At 38.7% G+C, this 20,847-nt stretch overlaps 3 protein-coding genes and 1 pseudogene across 9 annotated transcripts; 2 read left to right on the top strand and 2 right to left on the bottom strand.

The window, feature by feature from the left end:
- Positions 1 to 933: 933 nt before the first annotated feature.
- On the bottom strand, positions 934 to 2,836 carry LOC111801178 (NEP1-interacting protein 1). The gene is made up of 5 exons (XM_023685176.2): positions 2,193 to 2,836; positions 1,829 to 2,007; positions 1,614 to 1,697; positions 1,347 to 1,514; positions 934 to 1,270 (listed from the first exon to the last, which is right to left on the bottom strand). Exons 1-5 carry the CDS (start codon positions 2,461 to 2,463, stop codon positions 1,148 to 1,150), a joined length of 825 nt encoding a protein of 274 aa, XP_023540944.2. The 5' UTR covers positions 2,464 to 2,836; the 3' UTR covers positions 934 to 1,147.
- Positions 2,837 to 5,616: 2,780 nt separating this feature from the next.
- Positions 5,617 to 14,682, top strand: LOC111801011 (DNA-directed RNA polymerase II subunit RPB1). Of its 6 annotated transcripts, none has more exons than XR_015422152.1 (15): positions 5,617 to 5,930; positions 6,562 to 6,825; positions 7,200 to 7,499; positions 7,593 to 7,751; positions 7,912 to 8,073; positions 8,161 to 8,381; positions 8,472 to 8,613; positions 8,703 to 9,038; positions 9,138 to 9,424; positions 9,766 to 13,128; positions 13,283 to 13,354; positions 13,460 to 13,513; positions 13,596 to 13,750; positions 13,826 to 13,940; positions 14,329 to 14,682. XR_015422152.1 is itself a non-coding variant. In XM_087126084.1 (14 exons), exons 1-13 carry the CDS (start codon positions 5,847 to 5,849, stop codon positions 13,714 to 13,716), a joined length of 5,565 nt encoding a protein of 1,854 aa, XP_086982210.1. In that variant the 5' UTR covers positions 5,617 to 5,846; the 3' UTR covers positions 13,717 to 13,750; positions 14,329 to 14,682. The 6 variants fall into 6 exon arrangements, 2 of the variants coding, with proteins under 2 accessions (XP_086982210.1, XP_086982209.1); XR_015422151.1 differs by having other exon boundaries at positions 14,311 to 14,682; XR_015422150.1 differs by having other exon boundaries at positions 13,826 to 14,142.
- Positions 14,683 to 15,292: 610 nt separating this feature from the next.
- LOC111800577 (pentatricopeptide repeat-containing protein CRR2, chloroplastic pseudogene) lies at positions 15,293 to 17,053 on the bottom strand (annotated as a pseudogene).
- A 413-nt stretch (positions 17,054 to 17,466) lies between these two features.
- LOC111800565 (bifunctional nuclease 2) lies at positions 17,467 to 20,750 on the top strand. 2 transcript variants are annotated; one of them, XM_023684318.2, is made up of 9 exons: positions 17,467 to 17,878; positions 17,998 to 18,177; positions 18,270 to 18,322; positions 18,462 to 18,518; positions 19,573 to 19,638; positions 19,726 to 19,797; positions 19,972 to 20,081; positions 20,161 to 20,252; positions 20,334 to 20,750. In XM_023684318.2, exons 1-9 carry the CDS (start codon positions 17,638 to 17,640, stop codon positions 20,384 to 20,386), a joined length of 924 nt encoding a protein of 307 aa, XP_023540086.2. In that variant the 5' UTR covers positions 17,467 to 17,637; the 3' UTR covers positions 20,387 to 20,750. The 2 variants fall into 2 exon arrangements, with proteins under 2 accessions (XP_023540086.2, XP_023540085.2); XM_023684317.2 differs by lacking the exon at positions 18,270 to 18,322 and having other exon boundaries at positions 17,693 to 17,878.
- The last annotated feature ends 97 nt before the right edge of the window (positions 20,751 to 20,847 follow it).

Below are 20,847 nucleotides of genomic sequence, written 5' to 3'. Positions count from 1 at the left end.
ATCGGGTTGAGAGGGGAATTAAATATTTCTTGATGTGGAAACCTCTTCCTAATAGACGCGTTTTACAACTCGGGAAGGTAAAGGCGGATACGTAATTGGTGCTAGTGGTGGAAGAAAGATTTGAACCTAATAAGATTTCATTAATGAGAGGGGAAAGAGTGTGTTTTAGAGGCATCTGCCCTGCAATCTGAGAACCTTTCAATGCAGATAGGGCTCCCCAATACCTGATCATGCAGCAGAATGGGACTTGAAATCCCTTGTATTTCCACTCCCAAAGTTTCTGCTTAATATGTGTATTAAATATTTTCAGTACCCTCTCAACTAACCTCAACAATCTCAGCTTTGAAGGGCTACCATTAGTCATCTGGGCTATTCCTGCTGTCCAAACTTGTCTTAAAAAAACTTTAGTGGTCTTTAATTCATGGACTGTTGTCTCACAAGAAACAAACAGTATCCTATGACAGAATGCCACCTAGACGACAAAGAATCCTATGGCAGAATGCCACAAGAATGTGCAACAGCTCAAACTGCTAACAGATATTGTCCTCTTTTGGGGCCCAACATCCTTGCTCACATAGTCTCGTGTCCACCCCCTTCGGGGCTTAGCCTTCTCACTGGCACATCGCCCGATGTCTAACTCTGATACCATTTGTATCAGTCAAAGCCCGCTGCTAGAGATATTGTTTTCTTTGGGTTTTCCCTCAAGGTTTTTAAAACACATTTGCTAAGGAGAGGTTTCCACACACTTATAAAGAATGTTTCGTTCTCCTCTCCCACCGATGTGGGATCTCACAAAATATTGAGTGACGTTTAAAGATAAACAAAGCAATGGCTGAATCTTAAACTTAAAGGTCGTTAAAGAAGGCTATCACTATATCTTTCAGCAAAAAAATGAGAAGCAACCAAAACTCATAGCATAATTGATCCGTAAGGAAAAAAAAGAAGGAATATGGTTTATTCACAAGAGCATATAAGGGTATAATTACTCAAAAATTTTATACATCGGTGAGGATCGATCGTCACAGTATGTTCCGAGTCTGACGCCTCTATATCGAACTACTAAACCAATGATCTAACTCGAAAATAAGGAAATTTTCTCTTTGTAATTTACAAGGGCAAGGTTAACACAGTGGTGAGTGGAAAAATATTACAGATCCCTTCTGCATAAAGGGCAAGAACCATGAGTAATAAGCCATTTATCAATGCAGGGCAAATGGAACATGTGATGACAATATGGTAAGCTTCTTACAGTCTCTCCAAGCTGAAAGTCCTGGGAAAATCAGAGCCATTTCAACAACAGAAATTTGTGTTCATACGAGAGAGATCCATAAAAGTTAGAGCCTAACCTGAAGGCAAACGGAACAACAGACTTTTTCTCCATAAGCATCTACACTGTTGTTCTTAGACACCATGATCTTGGGAATTTTCTCAACCAGGTCCCCAGGCAGTCCTTTCGAGCTGCCGGTGTCAAAGATGTTCGAGATGTCGTCAAAGCTCGTCTCTGCAGCACCCATCTGATGCACATCAAAACCAAGACATGAGTTTCATCATTTTACATGAAGCTACACAACTATACAATTCACCAGCCACAATCAATGGCATTGCAAGGCTACCTGACTTTGAACTGCGCTCAATATGGCTGGACCGATCCGTTCTCGAACTAGTCGTCCGCTGAGGAGGCTTGCAATGACATCAATCTATACAGAGTTGAGGACAAAACGATGTTGGATTATCAAGAACAGAGCGAAAATATGAATAAGGATTAAAAAGATTCGGATTCGTATGAGGGTTCAAATCATCAAAAGATTTGGATAAAAAGTTTGCTCACCAGATAAAGAAGACAACCTATCCCTGATTCATCTGATTGCCAAAGAACTAAAGAAGATTCAAAGACTTCAATTGAAAAAACAGCACCAGAAATTGCCCCAACAGCAGCTCCTCTAACAAACCCACTCTCTGTTTCTTGGCCAATTAATGCTCCAGTCATGGCTCCAAGCAAAGTCCCGACTGCCAAAAGAAACAAAGAACAATTTCATCTCCTTCAAACCCAAATAATCTTAAGAAAGCCCTCTTGGCAAATCAAATTCTCAAATTAGTTTCCATATGAAAGGTTATCGTGAAGAAGAATCACAGACATGGAAATGATCCCAAGAACTGCAGAAAATCAATTAGAAACAAACAAACAAACAAACCTAGGGCGAAGAAGAAAGTGAAGATCGCAGACAAAATGTTGCCAAGAATCGCATAAACCGCATAGCAGCAAATTTCTCGAACTCTCTCAAAGAGATTCCCAAACGAAGGCGAAGAGGAAGAAGAAAGCCGAAAAGGATTGGCTATGAAATCCATGGAAATGAAAAAGGTTGGTCGAAAATGGAGAATCGAAAAGAAACAAGAATTGGGGAATTCAAAGAAAGGGCAAAAAAACTTGGATCTTAAGAAGGAGAAGACGGAAAACAACCGCATCAACCAACTCGCATTTAAAGCTGGTGCTGCTTCGAGGAGATTTGTTGTCGCTCCAAATCAAAGGGTTTAGGGATAATAAATCAAGGGATTGCATTGAAAAGGCGAAAGAAGAAGAAAAGAGGGGGATGGTTCGTATCATATGACAAAATCCTCCTCTCTGTTCAACGAGTAGTTCAGGGTAATTAATTGGTCCACAACAAATCCAAGCAATTGGCGCTGCCATTACCATTACCAGATTGGTCAAAAATGGATCTACATACACACACACAATTTGAGATCGCCATACCAATGGCTACGCTTTCCAGTCATCCTCCACAAATCTACCGCCGATCAAGTGGGTCGCCCGCCATCAATTTTCTCTATTATTTAACTCTTTTTTTTTTTTTTTTTTCTTTTTCTTTTGGGGGACTTAGATTGTGATTTATATAAATAATTAATTAATTAAAATTGTTTAAAATGGGAGTTAAAATTATTTATATAATCAATGTGTTTGGTTGGACTTTCCAAGCAGTCCACCACTAGCAGATATTGTCTTCTTTGAGCTTTCCCTTTCGGGCTTCCCCTCATTAAAACGCGTCTACTAGAGGAACGTTTCCACACCCTTATAAATGGTGGTTGATATTGTCTTGTTTGGGCTTTCCCTTTCGGGCTGTCCACCGCTAGCAGATATTGTCTTCTTTGAGCTTTCCCTTTCGGGGCTTCCCCTCATTAAAACGCGTCTACTAGAGGAAGGTTTCCACACCCTTATAAATGGTGGTTTGTTCTCCTCTCCAACCAATGTAGGACATCACAATCCACCCCTTCGAGCCCAACTTCCTCGCTGACACTCTTTCCTTCCTCCAATCAATGTGGGACCACCCCAAATCCACCCCCTTTGGGGCCCAACGTCCTTAATGGCACACCGCCTCGTGTCTACCCCATTCGAGATACAGCGAGAAGGTTGACACATCGTCCAGTCTGGCTCTAATACCGTTTGTAACAGTCCAGATCCACCGCTAGCAGATATTGTCTTCTTTGCGCTTTCCCTCTCAGGTTTTCCCTCAATACTTTAAAACGCGTCTGCTAGGAGAAAGTTTCCACACTCTTATAAACAGTGGTTTGTTCTCCTCCCCAACTAATGTGGGAGGTCACGTTAGTTATCTATCAATTTTTTTTTATCTTAATTTATAAATAATAATAATTAACTCATAAAAATTATCGTATGATATATTTTTAAAATTAAAATTAAAATTCAAATAAAACGTATACCATTAAAATATTTCTAAAATTCAATGGTATAAAGACCAAACCGAAATGTTTTTAAAAACTTGTCAATTATTCCAAAACTATCATATATATAGGAAATGTTTAAAATATAAATTATTACCAATTTAAACTATAGAATAAAGGATATTAATTTAAATGATTCACGTTAGGTTTCTCATAAGTCACGATCAAATGTATACAATTTCGATATATTCATACATTAAATCGATTTCATAATCAGAAAAGATAAATCATCTTTGAAATAGTTAAGTGTGAATTTGACTTTTTAGGAAATTAAATTTAAATTAAATTAGGTGTTTGAAAATTTATTTCGATATAATAATATTAAACTTATTTCGATGATAATAATATTTTAATTTGTACCCGTTTTCATGACGTAGATGGAAACATTTTTCGTTCTAGATTATGACCGAACCCTAATCATGGGTTAGGATGACACGAAAAATATCTTCCTTATAAGAAATTTCAAACACGAGTATCCAAACGTTTTATAGCCCCACAACTTTAGACCCATTCTTATCCTCGTGTTTTTCTAAAGTTTTTGTATTTCAAAAAATTAATTTTCGTTTATTTTCAATTAAATTATAAGTTTAGTTTTTTAATTTTTAAGTTTGTGTCTATGTTCGTTCCTGAACTTTCGAACGTGTCTTGTACGTTATTAAAATATTTTAAATTTATTAAATTGAACCTTTCTTATTCGGTGGTTTAATCATAGGAACTTCATGGTTAAGCGTGCTTTACTTTGAATAAGTTTACGTTCCATGACCTCCTCTCTTAGAAATCTATGTGAGCGAGAACAAAACATGTTAGAAAACTCGTGGATTTATGAGGATTGTATTTACTCTGTGTCTATGTTGCAAGGGAATGTTGAGACTATCAGGTGTCGAATCCCAATATAAATTCTGGATATGGATCGTTACATACGAGACGAGGTACGTGTTTGAAATTTTAAACATAAAATATTATTTTTCTTCGAGAAATTAATTGATTTCATTATTAAGTAATAATTAGGACGAAGAACCAAAAAAAAAAAAAAAAAAAAAAAAAAAAAAATATATATATATATATATATATATATATATATATATATTAATTATTGAGAGCTGACGAAGCTATAAGTAGTTGAGGTCTCAACGATCACTCGTGATGAAAATGAGAAAAATTGAATATTGTTATTTAATATTCATTGATTTTAGATATTTTTATTAAATGAATAAATCCTTTTCATTTTCATCTATTAAAAAATAATTTAAATTTTAAAGGAGAAAAAAACATCTTTAAAAACACGGTTCTTCGGAAAATCAACATTATTAAATATAGTATCGATCCATTCCGAAGTTAAATCAAATCGAATTAAATTCATCATTAATTTAGATCTAACCTTTTTTCGAAATATTATATTTTCTACATAATATTTATCATCGTCGTATAGAATTAGAGGTTAAATTATAAAGGAGTGTACAGCGAATACGAGAACCCGACTCAACCCAATCCAAATTATAAGGATTGGGTTGGGTTTTTTTTAGGACCCGATCCAACCCTATCCAAATTGTAAGGATTGGGTTGAGTTTTTTAAGGACCCGTTTTAGTTCTGATTGAGTACGGGTTTATAGTGTGTAGAGGAACTGATCAATCTGACCGAACCGAGTTGTTGTGTAATAAGTTTTAAAATTCCTTTTTTTATTACAAAATTATTTAACATGAAGTGATTATAAACTAAAATTAAATTTATTGATATTATAACCGAATTTGGACATTGATTAAAGTAAAATACAAGCCCAAAATGGTATTGAATAAATAAATTGAAAACCTCATGGACAAGATGGTAATTTCGCGGAGTCGAGCTGCCCAGCGTACCAATTTCGTCTATAAATACCCACTAGGGTACGACACAGTGGTTGGTTTGATGCTCTCCTTCCGAAGGGGGTGCCTGCGATTTAGGGGGAGGGACATCGCTGTCGATTCTCTCAGTCGCAGCAGAGGATAACGGAAACCAACTGAAAATTTCTGATATTCGAACTCCAATTCCTTACCATTCCATTTGAACAGTCCGGAACTAAGTCTTCAATCTCTTCTTCTTGCTCTAGGGCTTTGTTTGTGCACTTCGATCGCTCGCCATGGATTTGCGGTTCCCTTACTCCCCGGCTGAGGTTGCCAAAGTCCGAATGGTTCAGTTTGGCATACTTAGCCCAGATGAGATTGTAATTCTCTATCCATCCACGACTTCAATTTCGATTACAATGTATTTCGTTTAGTTTGATTCTGTCTCTATGTTGAGAGGTCGTTCGGGGATGAGGAATGCTTTACGTTTGTATGAATTAGGTTGCTTTATTGATGTGCAAGTTGGTTTATTGATGTGCAAGTTCTGCTTGTTTTTTTGGTTATAGAGTTGGAGTACTGGATGAACTTCCGGGGTTTTGTATTTTATTAGTTAGGGACCAGGGCCGTGTTCTTTCTTCTTGTTCCTTGTATTTTATTCACTGATGGGTAATGGTTTCTTATTCCTTGAAATGCATTGCTTCTAGTGGACATTTTTGGGTTCTTCTTCTCTCACATTTTAAATTGAAAGTTGGTCTTGAGCTAGAAAGAAACTTATATTATTTTTTAATAAAATTTAAATTATTACGTTTTATTCCAAATGATGTGTTGTTTTTGTTTTTGAATAATTTGAAATAGGAAATAGGAAATAAGAAACCAGATTGTTTTCGTATGCCAATGTTTCTTTAAATTGAGAAATGGATAATATAATCTGTTACAAAATCCATATGTTGGAAGTGAGATTTTTTTTTTACTACACACCTTGGTGTCTAAACCATATTCTTTGGACTTCAGAGGCAAATGTCCGTGGTGCAAATTGAGCATGGTGAAACTACAGAGAGGGGTAAGCCAAAAGTAGGTGGTTTGAGTGACCCGCGGCTTGGTACAATTGACAGAAAAATGAAGTGTGAAACTTGCACTGCGAACATGGCTGAGTGCCCTGGGCACTTTGGGCACCTCGAGCTTGCCAAGCCAATGTTTCATATTGGATTTATGAAGACTGTTCTCACTATCATGCGTTCTGTTTGCTTCAATTGCTCAAAGATTCTAGTTGACGAGGTACCGTTCTTTCTTAATATTATATTTTGATGTTTACTGGATTGGTTTCCTTTTTTGTCCTTCAGTTAAGTAGGATTTCACGCTGTACATGTTTTTTTCTTTCTTTTTCTGCTTCCTTGTTGCTATGATTCATATTGAATGATTCCAGAAGACTGCATAGGATTACCTTGGCTAGGACTTTTATGGTTTTAGACCATGTAATATGTTCGTTATGGTTCTTCTAAGAGCGAAGTGGAAAAGATAAATGGAATGCATCTCTTAAGATGTTAGGATAATGGGAATTTGGGTATAAGTTATCATTATCTTATTGATTGATTCTAGCTAGTGTATGGAAATAGTCAATTACCTTGAGCAATCCGTTTATCATTTTTCAGGAGGACCCAAAATTTAAACAAGCGATGCGGATAAAGAATCCCAAGAACAGGCTTAAAAAGATTTTGGATGCCTGCAAGAACAAAACCAAGTGTGAAGGTGGAGATGAAATTGATGTTCAAGGCCAAGATTTAGATCAACCGGTGAAAAGGGGTCGGGGTGGCTGTGGTGCTCAGCAGCCTAAGATCTCAATTGATGGTATGAAAATGGTTGCAGAGTACAAGGCTCAGAGGAAGAAAAATGATGACCAGGAGCAGCTGCCTGAACCTGTGGAAAGAAAACAGACACTTAGTGCCGAAAGGGTGACCAATTTCAATCCTGATTAGCATTATCCTTCGTAATTAATTTTGCGTGTACCTCTTTCATGAGGTCAAATGTTGGATGGATTCTTGTAGGTTCTTGGTGTTCTGAAAAGAATAAGCGACGATGATTGCAAACTCTTGGGCCTAAATCCAAAGTATGCTCGACCTGACTCGATGATTCTGCAAGTCCTTCCAATTCCTCCACCTCCTGTGAGACCATCGGTTATGATGGACACCTCATCTAGAAGTGAGGTATGCCTGTTCTGCTTTTGTTTTATGATGTCTAATTGTTTCTTGTTTTGTTTACTGCTTCCAATAAAATTCATTTTATTTTTCTACTTAGTTTCTGGGATAGTGTTATGATGCTTTTGACAATATTGGATCAATTTTAACGTGACATTTCTCAATGCAGGACGATCTAACTCATCAGTTGGCTATGATTATAAGGCACAACGAAAACCTCAGGAGGCAAGAAAGAAATGGTTCTCCTGCACATATCATTTCAGAGTTTGCACAACTACTGCAGTTTCATATAGCCACGTATTTTGATAATGAATTACCTGGACTACCCAGGGTATTGAGTCTCTTTTATTTCTGAAGCTATATGATTTTCTTTTTCCAACCATTTTTCTTCTTACTTTCATATGTTGCTTTAATCAAGGCCACACAACGATCTGGGAGGCCCATTAAATCTATTTGTAGTAGGCTCAAGGCAAAGGAAGGCCGGATTAGAGGTAACTTAATGGGAAAACGTGTAGATTTTTCAGCACGTACAGTTATAACACCTGATCCAACAATTAATATTGATGAACTGGGAGTGCCATGGAGCATTGCTTTGAACCTTACATATCCGGAGACCGTGACACCATATAATATAGAGAGGTCCGTGTTTTAAAATCATTTCTGGCTTCTTGATTCTTTCCCTTTCACTGTATTTATTGTTTGCTGATGGTCTCTTCTTTTGAAAATCAGATTAAAGGAACTTGTTGAATATGGTCCCCATCCTCCACCTGGTAAAACTGGTGCCAAGTACATTATACGAGATGACGGGCAGAGGCTTGATCTTCGATATCTTAAGAAAAGTAGTGATCATCATTTGGAGCTTGGGTACAAGGCAAGATTTTCTGATCATGCATGCAATCCGATATTTTTGGGTGTTTTATAATTCCTACATTCCTCATTCTTTTGCTGCTGTGATCATAGGTGGAGCGTCATTTGAACGATGGTGACTTTGTACTTTTTAATCGTCAGCCTAGTCTCCATAAAATGTCTATCATGGGTCACAGAATCAAGATTATGCCCTACTCAACTTTCCGTCTAAATTTATCTGTCACATCACCTTACAATGCTGATTTTGATGGTGATGAAATGAATATGCATGTTCCTCAGTCATTTGAGACAAGGGCAGAAGTACTGGAGCTCATGATGGTTCCCAAATGCATTGTGTCACCTCAGTCAAACCGTCCTGTCATGGGTATAGTGCAAGATACTCTGTTAGGATGCCGTAAAATTACAAAAAGGGACACCTTTATAACAAAGGTCACAGTTATATGATTGTTATCTCTTGTCCTTTTAGCGTACAAACATTTTTGTTTGTTGTAAGTTGGGATCTGAAATTGCATCGATAAATTTGTGCAGGATGTTTTCATGAATATCTTGATGTGGTGGGAAGATTTTGACGGGAAAGTTCCTGCCCCTGCTATTTTAAAGCCACAACCTCTTTGGACTGGAAAACAAGTTTTTAATCTTATCATACCAAAGCAGATTAATCTCTCGAGAACTTCTGCTTGGCATTCTGAGTCTGAATCTGGATTCATTACTCCGGGAGATACTTTTGTTAGGATTGAGAAGGGGGAACTGCTTTCTGGAACTCTTTGCAAGAAGACTCTCGGAACTTCAACTGGAAGTCTTATACATGTTATTTGGTATGCTGCATTAGCTATAGTACTCGTGCACTTCTTTTCAAAGGGACGTGGTCTGTAATCATCATCATCATCTCTTAAAAAAGTAGTTGCACTTTTTTTTTGAACTAATACTAATCGCCATGTTCATAATGCAGTTTGAAAAGAACTGTTCCGACTCTTTGTTTGACTAATTGGTGATGTCTTTATCACATTAAAGATGGCGGTTGGTGTTTCAAATGTCACGTTCGTTCATTTGAGTTGCCTAGATTAAGGAGTTAACAGTCTCATAATTTTTTTTTTGACACATGCTTTTCGTTATCGTTTTTATGAAATTGAAGCTCAATCATGTAAATCATTTTCAGGGAGGAGGTTGGTCCTGATGCAGCTAGAAAATTTCTTGGTCATACACAGTGGCTTGTCAATTACTGGCTTTTGCAGAATGCTTTTAGCATTGGGATTGGAGATACAATTGCTGATGCAGCAACCATGGAGAAAATTAATGAAACTATTTCTGCAGCTAAAAATGAAGTGAAAAATCTCATTAAGAAAGCCCAGGAGCGTAGTTTAGAGCCTGAACCTGGACGGACGATGATGGATTCATTTGAAAACAAAGTGAACCAGGTCCTGAATAAGGCTCGTGATGATGCTGGTAGTAGTGCGCAAAAAAGTTTGTCAGAGAGTAACAATCTGAAAGCTATGGTTACTGCAGGATCCAAGGGAAGTTTTATCAATATCTCCCAGATGACTGCTTGTGTGGGGCAGCAAAATGTTGAAGGGAAGCGAATACCATTTGGTTTTATTGATCGAACTTTGCCCCATTTCACTAAAGATGATTATGGGCCTGAAAGTCGTGGCTTTGTTGAAAACTCATATCTTCGAGGATTGACCCCACAGGAGTTCTTTTTTCATGCTATGGGTGGTAGGGAAGGTCTTATTGATACTGCAGTCAAGACCTCTGAAACAGGATACATTCAGAGGAGGCTGGTGAAAGCCATGGAGGATATCATGGTTAAATATGATGGGACTGTTAGAAACTCACTGGGTGATGTAATTCAGTTTCTTTATGGTGAAGATGGCATGGATTCTGTTTGGATAGAATCTCAGAAACTAGATTCTTTGAAGATGAAGAAAAAGGAATTTGAGAGGATCTTCAGGTATGAGTTTGAAGATGAGAACTGGAAGCCAAATTACATGTTGCCAGAGCATGTTGAAGATTTAAAAACTATCCGTGAATTCCGCAACGTATTTGAGGCTGAAGTCCAAAAGCTTGAAGCAGACAGGTATCAATTGGGAACAGAAATTGCAACTACAGGTGAAAACTCGTGGCCAATGCCAGTTAACCTCAAAAGGCTTATTCAGAATGCACAAAAGACTTTCAAAATCGACTTTCGAAGGGCCTCTGATATGCATCCTATGGAAATTGTTGAAGCTATCGACAAACTTCAAGAAAGGCTGAAGGTTGTTCCTGGTGAAGATCCTCTTAGTGTGGAGGCTCAAAAGAACGCCACCCTTTTCTTCAATATATTGCTGCGAAGCACTTTTGCTAGCAAAAGGGTTTTGGATGAATACAGGCTTACACGCGAAGCGTTCGAGTGGGTTATTGGAGAAATAGAATCACGCTTCCTTCAGTCACTAGTTGCACCTGGTGAAATGATTGGCTGTGTTGCTGCACAATCCATTGGAGAGCCAGCGACTCAGATGACGCTTAATACCTTCCATTATGCTGGTGTTAGTGCCAAGAACGTCACCCTTGGTGTTCCCAGGTTGAGGGAAATCATTAATGTAGCCAAGAGAATCAAAACACCATCTCTTTCAGTCTATCTAAAACCCGAAGCTAATAAAACTAAGGAGAGAGCCAAGACTGTTCAATGTGCTTTGGAATATACTACTCTTAGGAGTGTCACACAAGCTACGGAAGTATGGTATGATCCTGACCCAATGAGCACGATTATTGAAGAGGATATGGATTTTGTGAAATCCTACTATGAGATGCCAGATGAAGAAATTGCGCCCGAGAAAATCTCCCCATGGTTGCTCCGTATAGAGTTGAATCGTGAAATGATGGTGGATAAGAAACTTAGCATGGCGAATATTGCCGAGAAGATCAACCTTGAATTTGATGATGATTTGACTTGCATATTTAATGATGATAATGCTGAGAAGCTTATACTTCGTATCCGTATCATGAACGATGAAGCCCCAAAGGGTGAGTTGAATGATGAATCAGCTGAAGACGATGTGTTCTTGAAGAAAATTGAGAGCAACATGCTAACTGAAATGGCTCTTCGAGGAATACCAGATATCAACAAGGTTTTCATTAAGTGTGGTAAAGTGAACAAGTTTGATGAGAATGAAGGGTTTAAGCCAGAGATGGAGTGGATGTTGGATACAGAAGGTGTCAATCTTTTAGCAGTTATTTGTCATGAAGATGTTGATGCGAGGAGGACCACAAGCAACCATTTGATTGAAGTTATTGAAGTTCTTGGGATTGAAGCAGTTCGACGTTCCCTCCTAGATGAATTGCGTGTTGTTATCTCCTTTGATGGATCTTACGTTAATTACCGGCATCTTGCCATCCTTTGTGACACCATGACTTATCGTGGCCACCTGATGGCTATTACTCGTCATGGTATCAACCGAAATGATACTGGACCGATGATGAGATGCTCATTTGAAGAAACTGTGGATATTTTACTTGATGCTGCAGTATATGCTGAAACTGATCACTTGAGGGGTGTTACTGAAAATATAATGTTGGGTCAACTGGCACCCATAGGAACAGGGGGTTGTGCTCTGTATCTCAATGATGAGATGTTGAAGAATGCTATTGAACTCCAGCTGCCTAGTTACATTGATGGTCTGGAGTTTGGCATGACACCTTCCCGTTCCCCGATCTCAGGAACTCCTTATCATGAAGGGATGATGTCTCCTAGTTATTTGTTGAGCCCGAATCTCCGCCTCTCACCTATTAGTGATGCTCAATTTTCACCCTATGTTGGAGGAATGGCTTTCTCGCCTACTTCGTCTCCGGGATATAGCCCATCATCTCCGGGCTACAGTCCATCATCCCCTGGCTATAGTCCTACCTCCCCTGGTTATAGCCCCACTTCCCCGGGATATAGCCCTACCTCTCCTGGCTACAGTCCAACATCTCCAACCTACAGTCCTAGTTCGCCTGGTTACAGCCCGACTAGTCCTGCGTATTCTCCTACGAGTCCGTCTTATTCACCCACCTCTCCCAGTTACAGCCCCACCTCTCCAAGTTACAGCCCCACCTCTCCAAGTTACAGCCCCACATCTCCTAGTTACAGCCCAACATCTCCAAGTTACAGCCCCACTTCGCCGGCTTACAGTCCCACTTCTCCCGCTTATAGTCCCACTTCACCTGCATATAGCCCGACTTCACCCTCCTACAGCCCAACTTCACCCTCCTACAGCCCAACTTCGCCTTCCTATAGCCCCACATCACCCTCCTACAGCCCAACATCCCCGTCCTACAGCCCTACATCACCTTCCTACAGCCCCACCTCTCCAGCATATAGCCCTACCTCCCCTGGCTATAGCCCCACATCACCGAGCTACAGTCCCACTTCGCCGAGCTATAGTCCGACATCACCAAGTTATAATCCTCAATCAGCTAAATACAGCCCATCACAGGCCTACTCACCCAGTAGTCCACGGTTGTCCCCATCAAGTCCCTATAGCCCAACCTCTCCGAACTACAGGTAGTGGGTTGTTAAAGTATTTTTGGGTTTAAATGTCTTTAGTAGTACGTTCAGGCGTTTGAATATGAACTCTGTTGCATAAATGCTTGTTTTCCCGGTTTGTTTCTGTATGCCTTGAATCTAATAAGTTCGAACTTCTTGTCTTACCTTGCAGTCCAACATCACCATCATATTCACCTACGTCTCCGGCATATTCTCCATCAAGCCCAACCTACAGTCCTAGCAGGTGAGCTTTTACTGCCTCCTTTCTCGAGGGCTCACTTTAACATCTATAATGATCATGATTACTTCGCAATTTCCTTAACCCATTATTTGCCTTTTCACTCTTCAGTCCATATAATACAGGAGCCAGCCCAGACTACAGCCCCAGTTCTCCACAATATAGGTTAGCCGAGATAAACTTTTCTAGTCAAAACATTTACATCTTTTTTTTTCAGTCAGCATCTAATCATTTATATTACTTGCAGTCCAAGTGCAGGATACTCACCTACTGCTCCTGGATATTCTCCGTCATCTACTAGTCAGTACACCTCACAAACAACTGACAAGGATGATAGGAGTAGAAAGGACGATAGGAGCAATCGATGAGGGTTGATATCAAATATCTTGGTTGAAGGAAGAGGTAAAATTCTTGAAGCCCTTATCTCGTGACGATTAACAAGGCTAACTGGTTCGTTTTGTAATAATTGATCTTCAGGGTGTTTTATATGTGGATTTCTCTTCTGTGTTGCTTGCCATCATTCTGGATCTCGGCTTGGAAAAGGGGCATTGTATCTTTGTAGCCGGATTCAGTATTTCGTTAAAATGATTGGGTGGGTACATATTCTGTTAATAGGGTTGATTATTCCTCTAGGAAGCCTCTTAACTGAGGACAAGAGTGCTAACATTCGAGGTAGCTTCATATAGTCAGAAAGAATTAGAAGGAAGAACAATAGAGTTGACAAAATCAGAGAAGACTGATTTTGGTGTGCAGGTGTTCTAGATATAATTGATGACTGAACGACATAGCTCACGGTAATATAGTTATTTTTGTTTGTGTTGTTTTGACTCTCAAAACTTGCCTTTGTGACGTTCGAATGTTCAAAAAAGTTCCGAAACACGAACCACATTAACCTTTTGCAAGTGATTTCTTAGAACATGTTGTAGTTAATCCTTCATTGTATAATTGTACTGATTGTGCAGGTAATTTGTAAATGTCAGGCCCTCGAAAACCGAGAACGAGCAGAGGCAAAGAAACGACCAAACTCATCAAGGCATGCTGCTTGGAATGAGAATACATTATATGATTTAGATTTGGCAGAGAACAGAACTTGTCTGAAGCTTTGTTTATTTTGCTATGAAGAATCTGTGAACACATTACAAGCAAAAACTGATTATCTTACAATTAGCCCGTCCGTTCCCCTGTACACTTTGTACCTTACCAAATAGCAAATGATTATGTAAAGAAAACTGTAATTTGTTTGACTCAGAAACTCTACTAAGAAATAGGCTTCTCAACTATGTATTAGTTTTTATTTGTAAATTGTACTGGTATCAAATGAGCTTTCAGTATCAGTCTTAAAATTGTTAGGTTAAATTACAAACTTTGTCCATATGGTTTGGACCAAGTTTTTGAAGATTATAATTTACTTCCATGGTTCCAATGGTTTGAAGGTTTCAATTTGGTTTTATGGTTTTGGCTTAGTTTTAGTTTGATCTTCGTCTTTTTACTTGGCTCTAAATCGTAATGCGGTCACTAGCACGATATATGGGGTCCAATTTGGCAGAAATGATCAATGTTTAACAAAAGGTCCGTTTAGTGTCGAAAGACTTTAAAACAAACTCAGCGTTTGAATCGACGAAAGAAATTGACTTATTTTACCCTTGAATGAAGAAAAAAATTTCGATAAAAAAAAGGAAGGTAGACTTAGTCTATTCTTTTGTCAAGTGAAATTGAAAGCTAACCTAGAATTCCGCATCGACCCAGTAAGACCAAGTCTTTCCTTAAGAAAAGAGTGGAGTTGAGTCGTAAGTAGGTTTTTTAAGCTAAACCTAGAGTTTGCCTAGAATTTCGGACAGACAACTCAGTCGAGTTTAGTGGTAGGTAGGTTTTTTTTAACAAGAATGTTGTGAATTAAAGTGGAACTTCCAAATTCCAAGGGAGAAAAATGAGAAACATGAACAATTGAAGGGAAAATTGCAAAGTGGATTCCATTAAATAGGTTCAAAATTTTCATCCATTACCCTTTCAAGCTTCTCCAATGTGTCAAAAATTTGTTCTGTGAAGGGGTGAGATTCATCCTCCTTCCCAAACACATGATTAATCCTATCTATCTCTATTGAACTGCAACCAACCGGCTTCCTAATATTCCTATCTCTCAGCAACTTCCTTAGTTTAGCAGCATCTTCCCACTGCCCTGCATCTTCATACATACTAGCTAAGATCACGTATCGTCCTGCGTTTTCGGGATCCAAAACAAACAACTTATCCCCAACTTCTTTAGCTAACTCTATGTTGTTGTGTATCCTACAAGCACCAAGCAATGCACCATACACATCTTTCCCTGCCTGCACTGGCATGCCTTCAATGAACTCTACTGCTTGTTCTAAGAAACCAGCCCTCCCTAAGAGATCCACCATGCACGCATAATGTTCCTCTTTCCTCTCTGCACCATAAGTCTCCATCCTTTCGTATATCTCGCGCCCTTTTTCTACAAGCCCGGCGTGACTACACGTCGACAACAAATTCAGGAAGATCACGCCATCTGGTTTTAGACCAGCTTCTTCCAAACTTGTGAACATGTTTAATGCCTCATCTGCAAAACCATGCATTCCGTAAGACCTTATGATCGCGCTCCATACGATGACGTTTTTGTCCTTGATTCGATCGAAAACGTCTCTTGCAACGTTCACATGACCACAGTTAGCATACATTGAGATAAGGCAACTGCCCAACGGGGCCCCAACTTCCATTCCTGTCTTTATAATGTAGGAATGAACCCAGAAGCCAACTTGGGAAGCTGATTTTGTAACACAAGCAGGGAGAATCCCAACAAGAGTTGCATTATCAGGTGAGCAAGCAGTTTGATTATGCAGCATGGCGTGGAAAAGCATAATAGCTTCATCCACTTTCCCATTCAAAGTATACCCAGCAATCATGGAGTTCCAACTAACAATGTCTCTCAGAGACATTTCATCAAACACCTTCCGAGCAGTTTCAACATCCTGGCACTTGGAATAAAACGCAATCAGAGCATTGCCCACGAACAAATCCAAGTCCAACCCACATTTCAAAACGTGCCCATGAACAATCTTCCCCTTGTCACCGTTCTTCATGGCGCCACATGCCTTCAACACAAAAGGAAATGTGTAGCGATTGGTGGGTTCGCCACCGACCCGCATTTCATCATACAGGTTTAGAGCTTCAGCAAACGGACCCCAATTCGCATACCCTTGAATAACCACGTTCCATAAGAACACATCTTTTTCAAGCAATCTATCGAACACCTTCCGTGCAATTCCCATTTTTTCCTCGCCATACTCGCCATATTTGCCGATTAGCTTCGTGGCTAAGAATCCATTTTGGTCGTGACCTTCAACGACGATCTGGGCATGAAGTTCTTGAACGCTTCTGATAGATCTGCAATGTTGTAATAACTTCGTGTAATCATATGAATCGCGATGATACTCCCTACGACTCCAATCGTTGAAGATGGATCTTAGAAATCTGAAGAATGGTCGATTTCTCGACACCAGAGCTCGCGAAGATCGCCAGTAGAGCCCATTCATTGGATTCTTCAAACCAAAAACTTGAAATGGAATTCGTGAAAAGAAGGTTACCCTTATTGCGGCGGCGGACAAACGCGCATCCGTTTATCGGTGCCGGACGACGCGTCAATTTCTGGAAAGATGACGATGATTTTCTCATGACATATACCATCTATCTTACCCAAAAAAAAAAAAAAAAAAAAAAAAAAAAAAAAAAAAAAAAAAAATATATATATATATATATATATATAAAATTTTCATAGCTTAAAAAAAACCATTGAACAACTCCAAAAACACCTTTAAATTTTTTTAAAAAATTAAAAAATTTGTAAATAATAATGAATTATGAATGACAATTTTCGTCTCCATATTGATGGTAAGAATTTTTTTTTTTATAAAATTTAGAGAGGTGTTAATGCTATTTTTAAAATTTGATGGACGATTATTTTTTATTTTTTATTTTTAAATTAAGAAATAGTAATGAATTTTTTTTTGTTTAAGAATATTAAAAAATATATATTATTTTTATTAATTTAGAAATTAAAAAAAAAAAAAAAATGATAACTTTATAAGGTAACATTGTTTTGGTTTAATCAAGTTTGTCAATTTCCCCAAATCTTCTCTCTTTCTTCTTTCTCAATTGATTCAGGGGATTCAAACGTTCTCTTTCTTCTCTCTCTCTCTCTACACTTCACGTTTCCCTTTCAATCTTCTTCATCTTCGTCTTTAATCTCCACTTTTCTCTGTAATTCCGCCATTACAATGCTGGGTCTAACCTTCCACTTCTGTCTTCCCTCCATTTTCCCCCGATCCGCCATAGCCATGGATCACCCTTCTACCTCCTCTTCCCTTCACTTCTCTCTCCTTCGATCGCGATCCATTGCTTTTCGCTCTCGCCGCTCCAACTCGATACTCATTTCTTGCCACTCTTCTCCCGATAGATTCGCCCACACTGATGATGACTCCCATCGGGATTATTTTGAAGCTTCGTTTCTCGTCACAGGTTCTTAATCTTTCACTTGGCTACTTTTTTGTTTTACTTTGATGTTTGTTGCAATTGCCGATCGAATCGATGGGGTGTTTTGTGATTTCTGTGTTTGTTTGTGTATTACTAACTATTAGAGACTATCAATCACTATCGAATGTGGAAGAAGAGGTTTCAAGAGGATGCGAGTTTCAATCAGAGAGAATCGCGTGTCAATTCCCATTCACTTGGATTTGGGTTTTTTAGACGTTTTCGAAGCCCTACTGTGTTTCTCAAGATTTCTTGCAATGGTGACTTTCTACTGCCAATTGTCGTGGGTATGTTGGAGAAAAACTGTGACGTGATTGGGTTTTGTGTTTTCTTATGAATTTGTCAAAAAGAAGCTGCAAATTTTGGACTTGGTTTGCAGGGGAATATGCTATTGAGAAACTTATAGATTGTCAGCTTGGGATTGAAAATGGGGTGGGTTTTCTCTGGTTTTGTTGTATATATATATATATATATATATATATATATATATATATATATATATATATATATATTCATATATGTATACCTACCTTATTGTTGGTATTAATTCTTAAATGGTCACATATTACAGGATGCTCCTGATCTCTTCCAGTTTATACAAGACCTCATTGTGAAAGTTGGCTATCAAGTATGAACTGACTTCTAACATACTGAATAAATATATGCTTAGGATTTATTGTTTATCAGTCTTTGATGGGGAGGATTTGTGAAATAAATGTTTTTGTCGAGAGTTCAATAAGAAGGGGTTTGAACTCTTGACCTCTTAGTCGAGGATATATGTCTTAACCAGTTGAGCGATGCTCGAGCTAACGTTTGTGACATTATTGTTGAGAACATTAGGATGGAGTTTTTTTTTTCCAGATTTTGATTCTTCACTAGCTTGAAAAGTGAATTGTTGCTTGCTGCTACCATACATGGAAGAATCAAGAAATATATACATGGCTTGTTAGTTTTTTCCTATACAAGAACCAATGAGCTGCAAAAATCTGCTAGTTTTAATGTTGCTTTGCGATGTATGTTTACCTGATAGGACAAGTTTATGCTCGAGCAAGAATATTAGTGTCTTTGCCCATTTATGAGATCCCACATCCGATGGAGAGGGGAATGAAACATTCCTTATAAGGGTGTGGAAATCTCTCCCTAGCAGATGTGTTTTAGAATCGTGAGGCTGACGGTGATACGTAACGGGCCGAAATGGACATCGGGCAATGTGCTAGTGAGGACGTTGGGCCCCTAAGGGGGGTGGATTACGAGATTCCACATCCGTTGGAGAAGGGAACGAAGGATTCCTCATAAGAGTGTGGAAACCTCTCCCTAACAGACGCATTTTAAAATTGTGAGGCTGACGGTGATACGTAACAGGTGAAAGCGGACAATATCTGCTAGCGGTGGGCTTGGGCTTGAGCTGTTTGCTTTCTAGGAATTATATAATTTGGGATTTAATTCTTCATCTAGTCATAGAATTATTTTCTCTAAGCTAGATTATGGGTGGGCAGTGATTACTGATAGGAACCCTCCTTCCTTGACTTGTTTCTTTAATGTAATTGAGGATGAAAATTTAGAAGCACTGCACAGTTTCTGAATAAATCATTTGTACTTCTCATGTTCATTTCCTTTTTTGATAACCATGAAAAGGGGTTTAGAGCGATAATCTAATGCCATTTTATATTATCACGAGATAGGTCACCACAGCGAGAATTACTGAACGAGTGATGAACACTTACTTCGCCCGGCTCTTCTTGAAAAAGGTTAGCTCATATAAACTCATTCACAATCAGCCAATACATTTTTAGAAGTTCTCAATACATGCCTTGTCTAACTATTATCATCTGCAGGATGGGGAAAATGAAATGTTAAGTGTGGATGCACGTCCCTCAGACGCCCTAAACGTTGCATATCGATGTAAGGTAGATATTCTACCACTAACTGCTGGGATCCTTGCCGAACTTCTAGTCGCTAGAATGACTTGGATTCTTTACTTTGCACCCTCTCTGCCCGATTTCATTCTCTTGACCGAAATAGTTTCTTACTTCACTGAAAGTTTGCTGCTCACGGTGTTTTTCGGTATAACAAATGTGCAGATACCTGTACTTGTTAGTAAGCAGATTGTCTATGAGGATGCCATTAGAGTTAATTATGGGTTTGGAAGAGTGCGTGAGAGGAAATCATGTTACGACGTTCTACTCGACAGGTAGAAGTGCATGTATTGTTTGCTATTTGATGAACATCTTTTCTTGATATCCAAAAACAATCATGTTCGTTTCGATCAGTGCTGCTGATGGTCCGGATTTCTTGTCCGAGGAACTCGATATGCTGAAGAATATGAAAATGGCTATTTACGAAGAACGGTACAAAGATGCAGGTATCTATCCATACACTTTGTTCTTTATCCTGTTTCTACAAATGAGTGTATTTATTTATAGCTCATGTTTGTTTCGTTCAGCCTTGTGGAGGGATAAATTAACAAAGCTTCGCAAGTCCGAACACGAGGAGTAACTCTGTGTAATCGACTGCTCTAGAAAGAGGTATCGTCGTGTACACGACGAGACGTGTCTTAATTTTTCTGATACTGCACCCTAAACAGGGCGATGTTTCGGTCTCTTGGAACATACAATTCAGCATTGGATGAATTGGCAATGCTGAGCAAAGCGATGCGCATCCGTGCAGAAAAATTTCGATAGTTATGGTCGTCGGGCTGTACAGTTACAGTTGAGAGAGTATGTAAATATTACATTTGGGTAGCTAATGTGTTGTATCTCTTGATATGAATGAGGTGGAAATGGCTGATATTCTTTTTACATAGCGAGCTGTAAGTTTGTAAGGTTGCAGAGAATGCTAATGTGAAAAGGATGCTTTTGTATGTCCTAACAAGTCTCATTCCTTTGATCCTTTTTTCAGTTCTAGAGAGCGTTTTCTATCCGGAGCGAAAAAGTACACGATAGATCAGCCAGACCGAA

The sequence above is a fragment of the Cucurbita pepo genome, chromosome 8 (genome assembly GCF_057944985.1).
Source record: "Cucurbita pepo subsp. pepo isolate OVF chromosome 8, ASM5794498v1, whole genome shotgun sequence".
Lineage (NCBI taxonomy): Eukaryota > Viridiplantae > Streptophyta > Magnoliopsida > Cucurbitales > Cucurbitaceae > Cucurbita > Cucurbita pepo.
The sequence above is the reverse complement of the archived record's forward strand: the minus strand, read 5'-3'. Positions and strand labels throughout refer to the sequence as shown.